The 18584-nt window shown below is 64.8% G+C and overlaps 1 protein-coding gene across 2 annotated transcripts in view; it reads left to right on the top strand.

The window, feature by feature from the left end:
* Positions 1 to 18584, top strand: part of SULF2 (sulfatase 2) — a 64627-nt gene extending 46043 nt beyond the window's left edge. The window contains exons 5-20 of one of the 2 annotated variants that reach the window (XM_062204323.1): positions 289 to 439; positions 2033 to 2208; positions 4301 to 4429; positions 6061 to 6117; positions 6491 to 6620; positions 8262 to 8466; positions 11003 to 11231; positions 11342 to 11438; positions 11819 to 11913; positions 12653 to 12712; positions 12982 to 13148; positions 13303 to 13445; positions 14995 to 15118; positions 16529 to 16556; positions 16691 to 16744; positions 17522 to 18584. In XM_062204323.1, the coding sequence (XP_062060307.1) occupies positions 289 to 439; positions 2033 to 2208; positions 4301 to 4429; positions 6061 to 6117; positions 6491 to 6620; positions 8262 to 8466; positions 11003 to 11231; positions 11342 to 11438; positions 11819 to 11913; positions 12653 to 12712; positions 12982 to 13148; positions 13303 to 13445; positions 14995 to 15118; positions 16529 to 16556; positions 16691 to 16744; positions 17522 to 17552 (1876 nt within the window). In that variant the 3' untranslated portion in view covers positions 17553 to 18584. Of the gene's footprint in view, positions 1 to 288; positions 440 to 2032; positions 2209 to 4300; positions 4430 to 6060; positions 6118 to 6490; positions 6621 to 8261; positions 8467 to 11002; positions 11232 to 11341; positions 11439 to 11818; positions 11914 to 12652; positions 12713 to 12981; positions 13149 to 13302; positions 13446 to 14994; positions 15119 to 16528; positions 16563 to 16690; positions 16745 to 17521 lie in introns of both variants that reach the window. The other variant, XM_062204322.1, reaches the window with a different exon arrangement.

The raw sequence follows: 18584 nt of genomic DNA, 5'->3' as shown, positions 1-18584 counted from the left end.
AAAAGACGCTCCGTAGCCCACGGTAACCACCGTGGTGGTCGACCAGTGCCAGGGCAGTGGGAGACTCTGAACTTGAGCTTCTCCCCTTCGGAGGAGAATCTGAGTGAGTCCCAGAGAGGGGTCAAAGGGCCCCAGGGTCAGGTCATCCATGCCCCAGGCCTCTCGTGTACCCCTCGCTGTGGACGGCTGCGGGGTGGCCCGGAGCGGGGCGGCTGCTCTCTGAAGGCGGGCCCTGGCCCCCGCCCGCACCTGCACCGCACCCTGACCCTCCTGTGTGTGTCTCCCCAGCACGCCGAGCTACAACTACGCTCCCAACCCAGACAAGCACTGGATCATGCGCTACACGGGGCCCATGAAGCCGATCCACATGCAGTTCACCAACGTGCTACAGCGCAAGCGCCTGCAGACCCTCATGTCTGTGGACGACTCCATGGAGACGGTAGGCGCCTCCTGCCCCCGGGCCCCACGCTCCCTGCCCCCCAGGACCCTACATTCCCTGCCCATTCTGGGGGGGGGGGGCCTTCCTGATTGTCATCAGCTGGGGGTAAACAGACGCAGAGGCAGCGCCCACCGGGCCACGTGTAGACTTGAGAGCAATCCAAGCAAAACCCCAGCCCGCACGGAGCTCTAATTCCAGGTCCGTGCTGCCCAGTATCATGGCGACGTGCGGCCCCATTTTGGGCTTTGCCACGAACATTTTCTCAAATTTTTACTTGATAGGCAGCGGGTTCCCATCTGCCGGTTCACTCTGCAAACACCCACAACCGCCAGGGCTGAGACGGGGCTGCAGCCGGGAACCCGGACTCCATCCGGGTCTCCCACGTGGGTGGCAGGGACCCAAGTGCCTGAGCCGCCGCCCGCCGTGTCCCCGGCTACGCAGGAAGCTGGCGTGAGGAGCTCCCGTGTGGACGGGGCGGCCCAAGCAGTGTCTTAACTGCTCACCCAGGTGCCTGCCCCCACGGACGGTTTTTTAACAGCTTTATTGAGGCCTAATCCGCACACCCTACAATTCACCCGTTGAGGTGTGCGCCTCAGTGGTTTCCACTCGTAGGCAGGTGCAGCCCATACCAGCCATAACCACAGGGCATTTCCCATTACCCCAGAAGAAACCGTCGCCCCCCAGATCACCCGCCCCCCAGAGGGCCTGGGCATTTCACACAAATGAGGCCCGCGCCGTGAGGCCCGTGTGACGCTGCTGTCACCCAGCCTGACGTCCGCACGGCTCTCGCAGGGCGGAGCCGGTGGTAACATTCATTCCTTTTTATAGCAGAGTAGTATTCCATCGCCTGGATACAGATCCCGCTGCGTTACCCATGGCGATTATTAAATTCAACAAAATCAAAACGTCAGCTCTCCCACAGAGCAGCCGCGTGTCGCGTGCTCACGGCAGCCACAGGGACAGCGCAGTGCTGGCTCGCAAACCCTGGGCAGCGCAGGGACCAACGCCCCCGGGTCGAGGCTGTGCCCTGGGTCACACGCCCCAGCGGCTGGGCACCCAGGTCCCACGTGCAGCACCTGGGTTTCAGGCCCCTCCCTGCTCCCGACGCCAGCTCGCTCGTGGGCACCCCGGGAGCAGCAGGGCTTGGCTCTAGTGCGTGCGTCCCTGCCACCTTTGTGGGAGACCCAGGCTGGCCCAGCCCTGATTCCTGTGGGCATCTAGGGAGTGAACTGACGGATGGGAGATCCACCTGTCTGTCTGTCTGTCTGTCTGTCTCTCGCTCACTCGCTCTCAAATTGAGAAGATAAAAGTCTGCCACAGCTGAGCTGCGTCTGTTCGTTGGACAGCACGCGTTGGGTGCCACCGGCAGGGGCCGCGGGCAGGGGACAAAATCCCCACCCCGAGGGACTTCCCTCCCCTTCCGGGGGCAGACAAGCTACAGACCAGAAGCCAGTGCTGGTGACGCTGGCGCGGACCGCTGCGAAGAGCCATGTGGCCGGGGGGGACAGGAAGTGACCTGGGGGGGGAGGGGTCGCAGGCCCGGGTCAGGGCCAGGAGGCCCCCCGCACCGCTCACCCGCTGCCTGTGTCCCAGATCTACAACATGCTCGTGGAGACGGGCGAGCTGGACAACACCTACCTCGTCTACACCGCCGACCACGGCTACCACATCGGCCAGTTCGGCTTGGTGAAGGGCAAGTCCATGCCCTACGAGTTCGACATCAGGGTCCCGTTCTACGTGCGGGGCCCCAACGTGGAGGCCGGCTCTCTGTAAGTGCGGGGGCCCTACTCGGGGTCTGCAGCCTGAGTGGGCAGAGGCGATTCCGGCGCTGGGCCCCGGGGCCGGTGTAGGAGCCGCGTTCCCCGGGGCGGACTCCAGCGCGTGCAGTAGCGCTCCGCGGGGCAGCCCGGGCCGGCAGTGGCCGCATGTGCGCGTCTCGCCCAGGGGTGCGAAGGGAACTTGGATTTCCGTTCTGGGCTTGGCAGTCGCAGGGTCTGCCATCTGTCAGGGCGGAACCCGGACCTGGGCCTGGGCCAGGGTTGTCGGCTGACATCAGCTGAGCTGGCTCCCTGCCCGTCCTTGCTCAGGGACCACGTGGGCTGCAGCCCTCAGCCGCCGCTGCTCTTGAGCTAACCTTGGACAAGACACCTGCTGGCAGCAAACTGGTGCTTAGGACCCAAGCCCACCCCCGACGTGGTCGAGAGAAAGAGGGCGCTAACGTCAGGGGCGTTACAGACACAGGGCATCTGTCAGCCGGGACTCCGTGGGTCACAGGCAGAAGTGACCTTCAACCCAGATAGACAGAAGTTGCTCAAGTAACTGAAAAGGCTGACCCTAGCTGTGGCTTCAGGCGTGGCTGGATCCAGCAGTCACACGACGCCATCAGGAAGGTCTTGGTTCCCGTCTCTCAGTCCTGCTTCCTTCCCAGGCCGGGTCGCGGCTCCAGCTTCCAGCCATCCAGCCTGGAAAACAGGCTGTGGTTTGAGCAGAAGCCCCGAATCCCTCACAGTGGCCAGGGTGATCGAAAACCCTGTGTGACCAGGCTGAGATCTGAGTGGGACGGGCAGTTCCTCCGGGGTTAGAGGCTGGTGCCGCAGGGCCAGGCGTGTTGCTGGCCAGGGAAAGCCATCGCTGGCCGTCCCACCTAGCCCAGAGGGAGCAGGGCAGAGGCGTGGCCTCCTTCCCCCGCAGGCTGCGGACAGCTCAGCCGTGCCCCTCCCTCGAGGGTCCCCAGCTCCCTCGCCCTGGGTGTCGTGGCCTCAGAGTCCCCTTGGGTGCAGCATCTGCCCCGGGCCTCTGGCACACTCGGCCCCCGGACGTTGTTGGGCACTGGCTGGGTCACAGGCGACTGAAACCCCGCGACCCAGGCCCAGCCCCTCGTGCTGCAGGGCCAAGTGTGTCCTTCAAGCGTGGAGCCTGTGACCCTGTGCTAGGCACAGCCCGGAGCCGCTGCCCCCACCTGGGAGAGCAGCAGGTGGAAACAGGAGGCAGGAGCGTGGCAGACGGTGACAACTCTTCCCTGATATTTTTCGAGGCCCTACTGTGTGTCCCAGCTACACCTGCTGGGCATGCAGCGGCGGCTTCCTGCCGTGTGGACCCTGTCGACAGCCGGCCAGATACAGGGGAGGCTGGGAGGCGTCGGGATGAGCCTGGAGGGCGTGTCCGTGCCAGGGGACGAGTGGCCGCTCAGGACGCAGGTGGCTCTGTGTGGGGCGCAGCTGCTCAGGCTGCGACCTCCCCTTGCGCCTCGGCTGGGCAAGGGCGGGTTAAGTGCAGACAGAGGACTTGACGCACGCACGCGGCCGCCTGTCCCTGCTGGGGTGGGTTCATGGTAGCTTCTGCAAAGCCAGCAGGAGGGGATAGCGATGAGGGTGGTCTGGCACGGAGGCGGCGGCCCACGCCACACTCGTCTTCTTCCAGTGTTTGCTACAAGGCCAGCCCTGGCCCACGCTCACGCGGGCAGGGGGTGCTCCCGGGAGCCACTTGGAGCCTGTCACGGGCCTAGTGGATGAGGGACATGGGGAGAATGTTCCAGACACGGGCCAGCATGGACGGAGGCGCTGAGGCTGGACTGGGCCCTGCCTGTGTAGGAACAGCAAGGCGGCCAGCGATGGCCTCAGAGGCCCAGGGAGGGTCTGTGTCTGTGGGTCAGGGTTGGGGGCGGCCCGCGGTCGGCGTGGGATGGGGAGGGCACGCCAGCAGCAGGCCGGGGCTCTGCTGAACGCGGGCACCGAGCAAGCGGAGCTCGAAGGTGGAGGTGATGGCAGGTGTCTCCCGGAGCCGTGTCTCCTCTCCCAGGCAGGGCTCCGCCCCCGCTACCACCGCACAGGGAGCTGAGTCTCCACTGTTCTGCCTCCCCAGGAACCCCCACATCGTCCTCAACATCGACCTGGCCCCCACCATCTTGGACATCGCAGGGCTGGACATCCCCGCGGACATGGACGGGAAGTCCATCCTCAAGCTGCTGGACACGGAGCGGCCAGGGAACCGGTGAGGGGCGGCAGGGCCCCCACCCGCGGGAGCTCAGGGTCCTGCTGCCTGGGCCCGGGGGCTCTGGCACCCCTCGCCCCCAGTACCCCCCACCATGAAAACAATGGGTGCCGCTCTCCAGGTCCCGCCTTCCCGTCTGCGGTCGAGGGGCCTCTCGGAGCTAAAGTTTGCAAAACTTGAAATAATAGCAGCGGCAACGGCAGGAAACGTGGCGGCCGGCCCCGGTGACACGTCCCGTGTGCTGGCAGCAGTTCCTGCTCTGGGGCGGCACCACGCGAGGCTGGCATTTGGGTTCTCGCTGGCTCCCAGTGAGGTGGGCGTTCTTAGCACCCCCGGTTTTTACTTAACTTCAGTGATTTGAAGGCACGGGGGCCGGTGGTGGCACAGCCCAGTAAGCTGCTGCCTGCGGCGCCTGCAGCCCACGAGAGCCCGGATCCAGTCCCACCTCCAGCCCCTGCTGATGCGCCTAGGATGCCCGTGGACGTGAGCCCCTGCCGTCCTTGTGGGAGACCCATTTTGAGTTCCGGACTCCTGGCTTCAGCCTGGCCCATCCCTGGCCGTTGCTGCCATCCGGGGAGGGAGCCAGCAGATGAAAGGTCTCTATTTGTGCGTGTGCGTGTGTGTGTCTCTCTCTCACTTTGCCTTTAAAATAAATAAGAGAGAGAGCATACACTCCCACGTACTGGGTTCCCTTCCCAAAGCCTGGAGCCGGGAACTCCATCTGGGTCTCCCGTGTGGGTGGCAGGGACCCAAGGACTTGGGCCATCCCCTGCCGCCTCCCTGGGTGCACGTGAGCAAGAAGCTGGCGTCGGGAGCAGAGCTGGGACTCGAGCCCGGGGGATCTGCTACACCACGCCGGCGTCCCAAGCTGTGCCAGATGCGCCCTAGGGTGCCCGTTCTAAGCGTTTGGAACTGGGAGTCCCAGAGAGGGTGAGAAGCCTGCAGCTGTCTCACAGCAGGCGTGGGTGTGGCTCTCAAGCCAGGGGGTGCCATGGGAACAGGGACGGTGACAAAAAACAGGTGGGCAGGTGGCTGAGTCAGGCCGGGGCAGGGAAGATGGGGACACAGCCATCGGCATGGCCACAGCAGCATCTGGTGGCCAGCGCTATAACTGCTCCCGGGTTCTGGCTTCAAGGCGCTGTGTGGCCCCAGGCCTGCGTCTTCTGTGGCCACGCCCTCCCTGTGTGGCCTCCCCGAGGGCAGAGCCTGTGCACCTGTGGTAGGGGGCAGCCTCTCCCGCCCCCACCATGAGGTCCATGGGTGGGGGGGGGCACCAGCTTGGGAGCCAGTACCCCAGGAGCCCTGGGTTCAGGAAGCAGCATCTCTCTCACCCTGCCAGTCCCCTCCTGCTGCGAGGCCAGGCGTGGCGGCGATGGCGTGGCCCTGCGTGAAGGGCACAGGGCAGGGGTCAAGGGGAGAGGGCCCCTGGAGTGCAGGGCCAGTGACCGGAAGTCCAGACAGCCACACACGTGGTGGGGACTCGCAGGGGCCCCGTGGCCTTGCTGCAGGCGCAGAGACCACGGGCACAGCCACTTGGAGCTGCGTGGGAGTCCAGTGCCTCCTCGAGGAAGGGGGTGGGCGGCGTGCAGGCCCCCACGGGGCTAAGAAGCTGCCCGTGGGCTTTTTCCCAGGTTCCACTTGAAGAAAAAGATGAGGGTCTGGCGGGACTCCTTCCTGGTGGAGAGGGGGTGAGTGCCGGGCCCGTGGTGCCCCCATTTCCGGGGTGTCGGCAAGGACGAGGCCGCTGCGTCCTGAGCCCCAGCCGGGAGGGAAGCCCAAGCGCCGTCCCTGTGTGGGGGATGGAGTCCGTGTCTGGAGGCCACGTGGTTTGTCCAGGCTGGTTTCTAACTTACAGCCGCTGCGTGCCCTGGGGGAGGGCCCTCTGGAACTGCAGTCTCTCAAGTTGCTTGAGAGCCAGAGCTGTGGTCGGGCTGCACCTGCTGCCCCCACCCTGCCGCCGCCACTGCCACGGCGAGGATGAACCGGCGCTGGGTGCCCACGGGCAGGTGCACGGCCCCGGGGCTCCCAGGCCAGCCCCTGCCTCCTGCTCCTGCCCCACAGCAAGCTGCTGCACAAGCGGGACAGTGACAAGGTGGACGCCCAGGAGCAGAACTTCCTGCCCAGGTACCAGCGCGTGCAGGACCTGTGCCAGCGGGCCGAGTACCAGACGGCGTGCGAGCAGCTGGGGCAGGTGAGGCTCGGCGCTGCCCCTCCATGCCCTGCCCGGGGCTTGCCCGGGGCCCCCGCGGTGTGGCCCTCGCCTGCTGGACTCCAGCGCCCGTCCTGCCCAGGAGGCCCAGCAGCCACGGCAGAGGTCCCCGGTCTTGTCGTCCTTGTGGTCACTTTTGCAGGCAGGGGGCTCCCGGACAAGGCTGGTGGGAGGGGCAGTGCCTTGTAATGAGGGCGGGGCCGTGGGTGCGGGGGAGCCGCTGCGCAAAGCAGGACAGACAGACAGCGAGGCTCAGCTGGCCTGCGCCAAACTCCCGGTGCCAAAGCACTGGCCGCAAGGGGCTCTGGACGAGCCGGGAACCCGGCTGACCAGCGCCTGCTCCCTGCGGTGTGGCCTGGGATAGTGGCTGCCCCGCAGGGTGGCCTGAGCTGTAGGCGATGAGTCAGGGCCCCCTCCCTGGGGCTCCCATGGCAGCGCTGGGCAGCACAAGGGAACAGGGCGCACAGCAGGCCCCCGTGGCTGGAGCAGGTGTACAGGAGGGGACAGGAGCCTGCCTGAGGGGTGCAGCCGGGCCGAGCACGGGGTCGATACAGGAGCGAGTCCAGCACAGCTCCTGTTATCCTGCTGACCCAGGGCCTTGAGTTGAAGGTGTGTGTGCATCTCCACTACACCTGTTTATCTGGGCCTGGTAAGGTGGGGAGGGGGGTTTAGACAAGGTGGTCAGGGAAGGCCCCCTGGAAGAGGTGACACTGAAGCAGAGACCTGAGAGGTGAGAGGCCTCCAGCTGCAGGCAGAGCTGGAGCAGAAGGTCCTGCAGACAGAAGAGACAGTGCAAGGGTCCTGAGGCAGCGCGTGCTTGGGCTATGGGGAGAGAGATTACAGGGCTGAGGACGAGCGAGGGCAGGAGACGTGGCCCAGGGAGCAGGCAGGGGCTGTGCAGGACCCCAAGATGGGGACCGGAAGCTCAGGGCTGCTGTGGAGGGTGGCGGGAGGTGCTGGAGGGCAGTAAGCAGGGGTGACGTGATCCAGCTCACCCTGGGAAAGTCCCCCCAGCTGCTGTGTGTGTGAGGATTCCTGGGGCAGATGGAAGCAGGCCGGGGGCTGCTGGGGTCTCGCTGGGGTGATGGTGGCTCCCACTGGGGCAGGCAGAGGGACGGTGGGGAGGGTGCGTGCCTGGGCCAGGCGGTGCGGGAGAGCTGAGGGTGCCGTGTCCCACAGAAGTGGCCGTGCGTGGGGAGGGCGGGCGCCTGGGCCAGGCGGTGCGGGGGAGCTGAGCGTGCCGTGTCCCGCAGAAGTGGCCGTGCGTGGGGAGGGCGCGCACCTGGGCCAGGCGGTGCGGGGGAGCTGAGCGTGCCGTGTCCCGCAGAAGTGGCCGTGCGTGGGGAGGGCGCGCACCTGGGCCAGGCGGTGCGGGGGAGCTGAGCGTGCCGTGTCCCGCAGAAGTGGCCGTGCGTGGGGAGGGCGCGCACCTGGGCCAGGCGGTGCGGGGGAGCTGAGCGTGCCGTGTCCCGCAGAAGTGGCCGTGCGTGGGGAGGGCGCGCGCCTGGGCCAGGCGGTGCGGGGGAGCTGAGGGTGCCGTGTCCCGCAGAAGTGGCCGTGCGTGGGGAGGGCGCGCGCCTGGGCCAGGCGGTGCGGGGGAGCTGAGGGTGCCGTGTCCCGCAGAAGTGGCAGTGCGTGGAGGACGCCACGGGGAAGCTGAAGCTGCACAAGTGCAAGGGCCCGGTGCGGTTCGGCGGCGGCGCCGGCGGGGCCGTCTCCAACCTCGTGCCCAAGTACTACGCGCGGGGCGGCGAGGCCTGCACCTGCGACGGCGCCCGCGACTACAAGCTCAGCCTGGCCAGCCGCCGCAGGAGGCTCTTCAAGAAGAGTAAGTGTGGCGGCCCTGGGGGGGGACCGAAGGCTGCCCCGGGGCACGCAGCGTCCTAGGAGCTGGGGACGCAGCCAGACCCCTCACCTCCGCCCAGTGGAAAGGACACAGGGGCCTCAGATGGCGTGGGGCGCAGGAGGAGCAGCGGGGTCACCTGTGTGGGGGAGCGTGGTGGGCGTTCGGCTCAAGACGAGAGTCAGGTGTGTGTGTTCAGAGCTGGTCCTGACGGGGGCTGGCAGGGACCAGGGTGTGGGCAGGAGGTGAGTGGGGAGGAGCCGCGTATTGTGGGCGTGGCCGTGACGTGGAGGAGGTGGTCGGGTTCTGGGTGAGACATGAAGGCGGTACCGGCAGGGTGTGCGGCTGTGGCCCATCTGTTCCCGGGACTCCGTGTCTGCAAAGCCAGCGAATGCCCAAGGTCACGCGCAGCCCCACGCTGCACACTCAGCCCTTTGGCCGTCCCTCAATTGCACACGTACCCAGCTGAGGTCAAAAACAGGAAACCCTGCTGGTTTGGGGGGAGTTAGAGAGAGGTCTTCTGTCCACTGGCCACAATGCCCAGAGCTGCGCCCATCTGAAGCCAGGAGCTTCTTCCAGGTCTCCCACGCGGGTGCAAGGGCCCAAGGACTTGGGCCATCTTCTACTGCTTTCCCAGGCCATAGCAGAGAGCTGGATTGGAGGAGGAGCAGCCAGGACTTGAACTGGCGCCACAGGCAGATTCTTAACCTGCTACACCCCAGCCCCAGCCCTGTGAGCAGGGCAGGAGCCACCAGGCCTGTGAGGAGCCCCACCCAGGGGCTCCAGCCCAAGATGCTCCCTGTCTCCCTCCTGCTCAGCCCAGCGGGGGAGCCCACCCCAGGGTGCTTGGCAGCAGCATGGTTGTGTGTGATGGGGGTGCTGCCGGGTCACGCGAGGCACAGGACAGCCCCTGGCGTCAGCAGCGCAGGGTCAAGGGGCCCTGGAGGGCAGCCTCTCACGCCCTGGCCGCCCTGACCCCCGGGGCCCTGCAGTGGTGTGGGGAAGCCAGGCGGCCCGGGACAGAGGCCGTGTGCACCCTGGGGGTTCATGGTCTTTATTCTCCCAACACCTCCTGGAGCCCTACTGTGTGCCAGATGCCGAGCCTCCCCCCCCCCCCCCAGGTGAACGAGACAGACGCTGACTTGGGCTCATGGACGAGACGGGATGGAGGCAAATTGCCAGCAGGTGTCACTTCCTGTGGGGACACGCAGATGGTCAGACACACAGGCGGTCACCTTGGGCGAGGATGTCCCGACTGCCAAGTCCCTGGCCCCGGCAGCACTGGCTGCCGCCGGCTCCTCCGCCCGGCGCTGAGCAGTAGCCCGTTTGTCTTAGGCCTGAGCCCTGTCTCACGGGAACACAGCTGTCGGAACTGACCCCGACTGCCCGCACTCACACGGTCGGGCTTCGCACCCAGTCTGCTGGCCGCTGGGTGTGAGTCCTGCCCCCCCCCCCCGTGCCCCATTTGTGGCTTCTAGGAGCTGGGAAACCCTTGGTGGGGCAGAGCCAGGATCGTGGCTGTGGGCCAGGCAAGGGGCACGGTGGGGCGGGCAGAGCTCCGTCCAGGGCCTAGGAGGTCACGGCTGTGTGGGTGGGGGGCTCTGTCTCCACTGCACCACGGGTTCCTCAGGAACCGTGTCTGCCCACACAGGCGGCAGCCGTCAGCTGGGGACCCTGGGGGTCGGCAGGGTGGGAAGAGGTGAAGCAGCCAATCCCTGCACCGAGTGAGAGCAGAGGAGCCGGAGGAGCACAGGAGAGGGGGCCAAGGAGAAGGCTGGGCCCTCTGGGGGCCCTGGGCCCTGGAGGCCGGGCACCTGCCCCGCTTCGCCTGGGCAAGGGTGCACCTCTGCCAGCCTCAGGCCGTCCTCCTCGGTCGCCCTCTAGTGGTCATCTGGGACCCAGCAGAAGCCTGGGCAGGTAATGGGCGGTATGGGCTTCAAGGGGAAGGTGGCAGAGGTGTACAGCAGGGAGGAGGGGCAGACCCAGCCCCCGTGCGGGCCTCTGCCCGTCCGGACCCTGCATGGCCCTGGGCCCCTGGACGGCTGCCCCGTTCTTCTCAGGAGCTGCAGACCCAGGGGCCTACGTGACCAGCCCCACCACCGCCCCTTTAAAAAACCCAGCGACTTGAGCAAATATTTTTTAAGAGATTTCCTTATTTATTTGACAGGCAGAGTTGAGAGAGAGAGGTCTTCCATCGCCAGTTCACTCCCCAATGCTCATGAGAGCCAGAGGGGCAGAGGCGGGAGCTGGGACCCAGGTCAGGTGACCCTGTGGGTAGCAGCGGCCCAACCTCTGGAGCCACCAGCTGCTGCCTCCCACGGTGCACACTAGCAAGAACCTGGACCCTGGATTTGAACCCAGGCCCTTGGACGTGAGATGCGGGCACCCTAGCTGCTGGGCCGACACACAGGATCACGCCCCGGCTGGTCCTTGATTCTCAGATGACCCTGAGCCTGTGGCTGAGGGCCTGCCTGGGGAGACCAGCCCCCCCCCCAACCCGGCTCCCCTCTGCCCCCCCCAGAGTACAAGGCCAGCTACGTACGCAGTCGCTCCATCCGCTCCGTGCCCGTCGTCGTGGGCGGCAAGGTGTACCACCTGGGCCCGGCGAGCGCCTCCCAGCCCCGCAACTTTACCAAGAGGCACTGGCCAGGGGCCCCCGAGGAGCACGATGACAAGGACGCTGGGGACTTCAGTGGCACGGGAGGCCTCCCAGACTACTCAGCCCCCAACCCCATTAAAGTGACACATCGGTGAGTGTCCAGGCAGAGGCCGGGGGCGAGGGGGGCACAGCGGATATTGGCACGGGCTACCCGCACCTCTTGGGCCCCTGGACGCCACACTTGTCCCCTCTCTGGAGCAGGTGCTACATCCTAGAGAATGACACAGTCCAGTGTGACCTGGACCTGTACAGGTCCCTGCAGGCGTGGAAAGACCACAAGCTGCACATTGACCACGAGGTGAGCGAGGCAGGGTGGGGAGACCCCTACAGAACCCTCAACCTGAGGGCGGCCCCTGAATGCCAGCGCCCCGGCAGCCTGGCGAGATGACTGTGCTGTGGCTTGTCCTTTGTGCAAGCCTGGCGGGGGCACTGGATCCCTCGGTGGGCCAGGAAGAACACCCCCGTTCCTTCGCCGGAGCCTGGCTGGAGGGGAGGGGGCTTCGTTCGGCAGGAGCAGCCATGGCAGTGGCCTTGGCGCCCACGATGGCAGGTGCACCCCAGGGCTGGGGAATGCAGGCTGCTGCTGCCACTGCTGAGCCGGGGGCCTGGGGCCCGGAGCCAGCACCGGGCTGTGCCTGCCTGGTAGGGTTCTAAGGCCACCTCCCCTCCCTCCCTCAGATCGAAACCCTGCAGAACAAGATTAAGAACCTCCGGGAGGTCCGAGGCCACCTGAAAAAGAAGCGGCCAGAGGAATGTGACTGCCAGAAACTCAGGTGAGGGGTCGCAGGCCCCCGCACGCCCCGGCTGTCCCGCAAGACGGCCCCTGGGGACAGGCGCCCCCTGGTGTTATTTTTCCGCCCAGTCTTCTCCACCCAGGGTAACGGACGGTAATACTCCGACCCCTTAGCCAGCTGGGCCCACAGGGCCGCCCCCAGGCAGCCAGGCCAGCGCCTGGATTGCCGCGGTGCCCACGGGAGACGGGTGCGGGCTGTGTAGCCGGCTCCCAGCGCCTGCCCGACCGCCCTTTCGAGAACTGTCCACGTGACCCCGAGGTCCCCAAAGGACTCAACTCTAGACGGCTCTGCCCAGCAGAACCCGAGTCGATGGGACTGGGCTGCTTTCTGTGCTGCGTGCACGGGGGAGGTGCTAGAAGTTTCTGTTCTCCCACACTGGCGTAGCCACGTGTGGCCGTGGCTCCTGGACCACACAGCATAACTGCAGTCCCAGCTTCACCCTCGGCACGCATGGGGCGGGCGGGTGGAGGGGCCGCCCCGAGCCACACCTCCCCTGGCCTGAGCCACACCTCCCCTGGCCTGAGGTCTTTCCCAGGGCCCCCTGGCTTGAACTTGGCAGAGGTGGCTGTCCTGGGGAGTGTGGCACACACACACTGCCACCCGGGGGGGGAGGGGAGGGGAGAGAGGCAGGGGGTGGGACCGAGTGGGGCAGCAGCCTGGGCCCCAGGAGCCACGCTGGCCCTGCAGGGGCTGAGACCTGGGCTGGGGTCTGTTCCAGTTTCCACAGCCAGCACAGTGGCCGCCTCAAGCACACAGGCTCCAGCCTGCACCCTTTCAGGTGAGAGCCGCCGGGAGACTCCGCTGTGGACCGAGACCCTGGGCCGGTCTTGGGCGCCCCCTTGTGGCAAGGTGCTGGGGCAGCACCGCACCAGACTCGGGAAGGGAGGGGATGGGCGAGAGCAGGGTCCGGGAGCCCCCACGTCTCCCCTCGGGGGCTAAGGCAGGCCACGGGCACCCAGGAGAGCCATCTCGGCCTTGAGCAGCAGTGAGCGGCCCTCGGGGAGGGCCGGACTGCCGAGGCCTCACCGTGGCCCCCGCGTGCCGCAGGAAGGGCCTGCAGGAGGACAAGGTGTGGCTGCTGCGGGAGCAGAAGCGGAAGAAGAAGCTACGCAAGCTGCTGAAGCGGCTGCAGAACAACGACACGTGCAGCATGCCCGGCCTCACGTGCTTCACGCACGACAACCAGCACTGGCAGACGGCCCCGCTCTGGACGCGTGAGCAGGGGCCGCCCCAGCGTGGGAGGGCCTTAGCAGACCCGCGGGTCTCTCGGAGGCCGCTGCCCCGGGTGCCCGCCCCGCGCTCGGCCTCCGGCCCGGGGCCGCTCCTGGCGCCATGGGCGGCAGCCAGACTCCTGTTTCCCCTCGGCAGTGGGGCCCTTCTGTGCCTGCACCAGCGCCAACAACAACACGTACTGGTGCATGAGGACCATCAACGAGACCCACAACTTCCTCTTCTGTGAATTCGCCACCGGCTTCCTCGAGTACTTTGACCTCAACACAGACCCCTACCAGGTGCGCACAGCCCCGGCTAAGTACAACCGGAGGGCAGGGAACGCGGGCAGCACCGGGCAGGGCCCCCACCCAGCTCAGCGACGGCAGACTCTTCAAGACCCACTGGGTCCCCAAGGCGAGCAGAGTGAGGAAGCCCCCGAGAAGTCCAGGTGTGAGCCATTGAGGCAGGGGACGTGGGAGGGGCAGTTACCACAAGTTCCAGCTGTGGCCTTGGAACTGTCCAGTCTTCAACTTGTAAAGAAAACAGATTGGTTTATGTATTTAAAGGCAGAATGTTGGGCTGGCGCTGTAGCATGTCAGGTAAGGCTGCACTGTTGGCATCCCATATGGGCGCCGGTTCAAGTCCCAGCTGCTCCATTTCCCATCCAGCTCTCTGCTATGGCCTGGAAAAGCAGAAGAGGGTGGCCCAAGTCCTTGGGCCCCTGCACCTGCATGGGAGACCTGGAAGAAGCTCCTGGCTTCAGATCGGCACAGCTGCAGCTGTTGCGGTCAATTAGGGAGTGAACCAATGGATGGAAGACCTCTCTCTCTCCCTCTCCTCCTCTCTCTGTGTAACTCTGACTTTCAAATAAATAATCTTTAAAAAAATAAAATAATAAATGCAGAATGTCAAGAGCTGGAGAGAGAAGACATCTTCCATCTGCTAGTTCACTTCCCACATGGTCCAGCAGCCAGGTCCAGGTCTCCCACGTGGGCAGCAGGGGCCCAATCCCTTGTGTCATCACCCATTGCCTTCCCAGGCACGAGGGGCAGCCTGAGCTGCTGTGTGCCACGCCAGCCCCAAGCCTGAAAGCTGTTTTCCAGGAAATGTGCTTTTTAATGTCAGGGTCTCCCGTGCTTTGGTTGCCACACAGGCTGCCTGCCTTCCTACGCGGGGTCACCCCGTCCTACCGAAATGGGTGGCAGAGGTAGGCCCGTCGCTCGCCGGGAGCTCCCGCCTGGCCAAGGCCCGGGCCGCTCACCGGTCCTTTCGCTAAATGGCTGCTCTCGGCTCCCGGGGAGCAGAGGGACTGCAGGGAAAGGCTGCTGACAGAGCCGGGGCTCGGGAGGGCTCGTTTCCAAGCTTCGGAAGTTTCCTGGCCAGGGCCCTGGAAGTTCCACGTGAAGTACACAGAGGGGGCTTGTCTGGTTTTGAAGAGGTTATTCACTTATTCGAGAGGCAGAGTTAGATCTTCCGTTCACCGTTTCACTCCCCAAATGGCTGCAATGCTGGGGCTGGGGCAGGCTGAAGCCAGGAAGCTGAAGCACCATCCGGGTCTCCCACGTGGGTGGCAGGGGCCCAGCACTCGGGCCACCTGCTGCCGCCTTCCCAGGTGCATTAGCAGGGAGCCGGATCGGAAGCAGAGCAGTGCTCCGGGCACGCCGGCGTCGCAGGGGAGGCTAGACCTGCACCCGGCACCGGTGCTGTCTCGTGAATTTCCACCCCCAAGGAGAGGACCGGGTGGGTCTAGAAGCCGAGATGTCACCTTCTCCCAGCCCGCCAGGAGCCCTGCTGGGGGGGAGGGGTCCTTGCACTCATTTTGTTGACCTCCGACCTCTTCCCTATCAGCTGATGAACGCGGTGAACACCCTGGACAGGGACGTCCTCAACCAGCTGCACGTGCAGCTCATGGAGCTGAGGAGCTGCAAGGGGCACAAGCAGTGCAACCCCCGGACCCGGAACATGGACCTGGGTGAGTGGGGGCCCCGAGGAGGCGGGGCTGCCCCCCCAGGTGAGGGAGGCCCCCGCCCGGGGCACGCAGCAGACTTCCAAAGAGTTGGCTGCTCGGGGACGCCTCCACAGGAAACCCGGAATCCCCACTCAGTTCCTCCTCTTCCTGTGGTCCGGTCGCTTACTCGTTCAACCAACACGCACTGCCCGCACCAGCCCGGCACACACTGGCTACCGAGGGCAGAGCGGCGCCAGCAGCACCCGCACTCCCAGGACTCGCGTGGAGCACATGCTCCACCGGGACACTTCGGCCTCCCTGGGACCGGAGTGATGTCGGGAGGGCGCCGCTGGGTGGAGGGGGTCGGGGCCGGGGCCTCCAGGAAGTGACGGCCCAGCCCAGTTCTGAAGAGCAGGCAGCAGGCGCCTCCAAATGCAGGGTCTGGCATCCCCGGACGTCAGAGTGTGAGGGGGTGGGGCCGGCTCAGGGGAGGGGGCGTCCTGGAGGGGCCCTGGAGGCTGCATTCCAGGTCCATCAGGAAGCCAGGGCGGGTCCGAGGACAGGACTGGAGGGAGGACACAGTGACGGGGGCACCACTGCCCCGGGAGAGGGTGTTGCGGGGCGGGGAGGCACGGTTGACACCTGGGTTTAGGAGACAGGGCAAAACCCCGAGTTCAGGATGCCACCTGGGGTATTTTAAGCACACAAACAAAGCAGGAAGTTGTTCTTACCAGCCTCGGTGAAGTACTGGGGGTGGTCTGGGGAGGCCCTGGGTGGCCTGGGTGGGGAGGTCTGGGTGGCGCAGTCGGCTGGGGAGAGAGGGGCCAGCCCCTGTGCTGACACCAGACGCGGCCGCCTGTGCGAGCAGTGCCTCCCTAACTTCCCCCGCCCAGTGCCCCTGCTGTGACCAGAGGCATGAATTCGCTACCCCAGTGCTGAGCGCTGTGTGTGCCGTCACTGAACCCCCACCCCCACCCCCCACCCCCCGGCAGCCCTCTGAGATCACCATGACCTTCACTTAGTGGACAAGGACGGTGAACCCGGCTGGCAGACTCCAAAGCCTGTGTACTTGACCCCCCACAATCCTCAGGAAGCCTTCCCGAGGGTCCAGAACCGGGGTCTCCCAACTGCCTGCCACACTCCATAGCACAGACGTTTGTGCCGGTGTGGCTGCCCCGCCAGGACAGAGGTCCGTGCCGAACGAGGGGCTCAGGGGCCTGGACCTGACCCAGCCACACTGGCCCACGACGATCTACGGGGAGGCCTCGCAGTCCCATCACTGCCCTCCGAACGGGGCCGCCGCCAGGGTCACAGGATCCGGGGCTTTCGGGGGGGGGGGGGGGGGTTCGTTTACTGAATGGTTATGGTTTGTCCTGCTTATCCCATGTCTGCCCTAAACTCTGTTCCTATTTTGTTCATTTGTCCCGCGTTTAGGACTCAAAGATGGCGGCAGCTATGAACGGTACAGGTACTCATGCCCCAGGGAGGCCCCACCAGGGATGGGGGTCACCAAGATGCCTTCTCTGTGTGGTTCTTTGGGGATGACTTTCTCGGTGGTGCTTAACGTTCATTTTCCTCCTGACACTTGAAACACAGGCAGTTCCAGCGTCGCAAGTGGCCAGAGATGAAGAGACCGTCGTCCAAGTCGCTGTGAGTCCAGGGGCTGTTTCAAGCAGGGCTGGGGGGCTGCCTGGCTTCGCTCTGCCAAGGCCTTCCCGGGTGCAGGCCGCTTCTCGTTACCGATGCTGTGCCCACACCGAGGGGAGCAGTGAGGCCGGCCTGGAAGATAACACACGTGAAATAGATTCCGTGTTTTCAGTGACCACTACCGCTGAGCTCGAGCTGTTACATAAGAGCTGGAGCAGCTTTTCAGTGGCCAACATCTTGGGAGGCTGTGTCTGACCAAGGGCTCGCTGGTCCACATCCTTAGCACTACAGCAGCCTCATTAAACGCTCCCAAGAGGCCGGACCTACACCCCCACTGCAGTGCCACTGGCGGCCAGCAGGGGCTCCGTGGCCATCAGGGTCACCTGGTCACCTCTGATCCCAGCAGCTGGTAGGGTCCCTGCAGGAAGGAGATACAACTCACCAGACCTTCTAAATTCACTGAGAAAGTAAAAAATGCAGGTAGGAGAGAAAATGCATTAACATTGGCAACAAAGCTGACATAGCCACGTGAGCAGAACAACCCCTGGGTAAGCCGTGCCGTGGGACCACTGGGAATGCATTTGTAGCTGCGTGGCTTTCCCAGGCATTCCTCTGGTGCCTCGCTCACGTTTCCGTCCCCTGGGCCCCTGTTCTGCCCAGATCTTTAACCACCACCTCTGCCAGCCTCTCCCAGGGCCCTAGAACCAGATGCCAGCAGCCGCTTCCCTGGCTGTGGGACCGAGCCCCATCCCGCTAAGACTGGCATGTTTTGTTGCACAGGGGGCAGCTGTGGGAAGGCTGGGAAGGCTAAGACGCAACAGCGAGGGACCTGCGAAACCCAGAGGCCCCGCCTGAGTGCCCCGGTGGGGAGAGACCGTGCGTGACTTCCAGAAGCCTGTGCTGTGGGCCGGGCAGCCCGAGGCACAGCCTGCTTTCGGGGACCGCGGCGACCTCCGGAGGATGACCGGCGGGAGCAGAGCTTCAGGAAGCCCACCTGCGCCCCTGCTTCTGCTGTGGATCACGCCTCGCCAGCCGCACAGAATGCGTTTCGGATCGGAAGTCACCACTAACCCTCCGAGAGGCTCGCGAGGGGAAGAACAGAGATTTTCTTGGAAATTTCCCCCAAGGGTGAAAGTCACTGGAATTTTTTTTTTTTAATCATAGGGGGAAAACAACTCTGTTTTAAATCCTCGTATTCTTTTGATTCATCACAAAGAAGGAACTAAGAAATTGGCGGGGGCAGCTGGCAGATGCTGCGAACAGTGCACAGTGAGACCATGAGTCAGTGGCACAAGACAGCGACGCTGACCGAGCACGATCGTCCTGGCCGGCTGCCTTCCTGTACATACATGACTCTCGCCCTGTGACCCACACGGGACCGCTCGGGGACTGACCCGCGAGAACCCCCCGTGTTCAAGAGTGGCGCGCCAATAAACGCCCTGTGGCCAGTGTCAAAGAAACCCTCGCCGTTGTGGCCGTTTCTGTTGCTGCCCACACCCCGTCCCCCGCCCCCGTCCCCGTCCCCGAACTGTTTTTTCAGGTACTGAAAAGCAATGAAGTTGCTGTATGGCCCACATTTTAGAGATCGTTTTGTAAAGGATTTTTGTAGCTAAGTATTGTCATACAATGTTCAAAGCCCCGGCTGATGACCAGCAGTTCTATGAAGAAACACTTGTTTTGTTAATTCTCAGGAGTTTTCTGCTGTGTTTGTTAAAGAATCCAAGCTACAACCAGTGAGCGCCTGTTTTGCAAGGAGATGCGGTAGGTTTACAGGATTGTTAAGGGGGAGCAGGTGGTTGCAAATCAATGACTAAAACGTAGCAGACGGCAGGCAGCCTCACAG

Source organism: Lepus europaeus, chromosome 10 (assembly GCF_033115175.1).
Source record: "Lepus europaeus isolate LE1 chromosome 10, mLepTim1.pri, whole genome shotgun sequence".
In the NCBI taxonomy this organism is placed as follows: domain Eukaryota; kingdom Metazoa; phylum Chordata; class Mammalia; order Lagomorpha; family Leporidae; genus Lepus; species Lepus europaeus.
The sequence above is the reverse complement of the archived record's forward strand: the minus strand, read 5'-3'. Positions and strand labels throughout refer to the sequence as shown.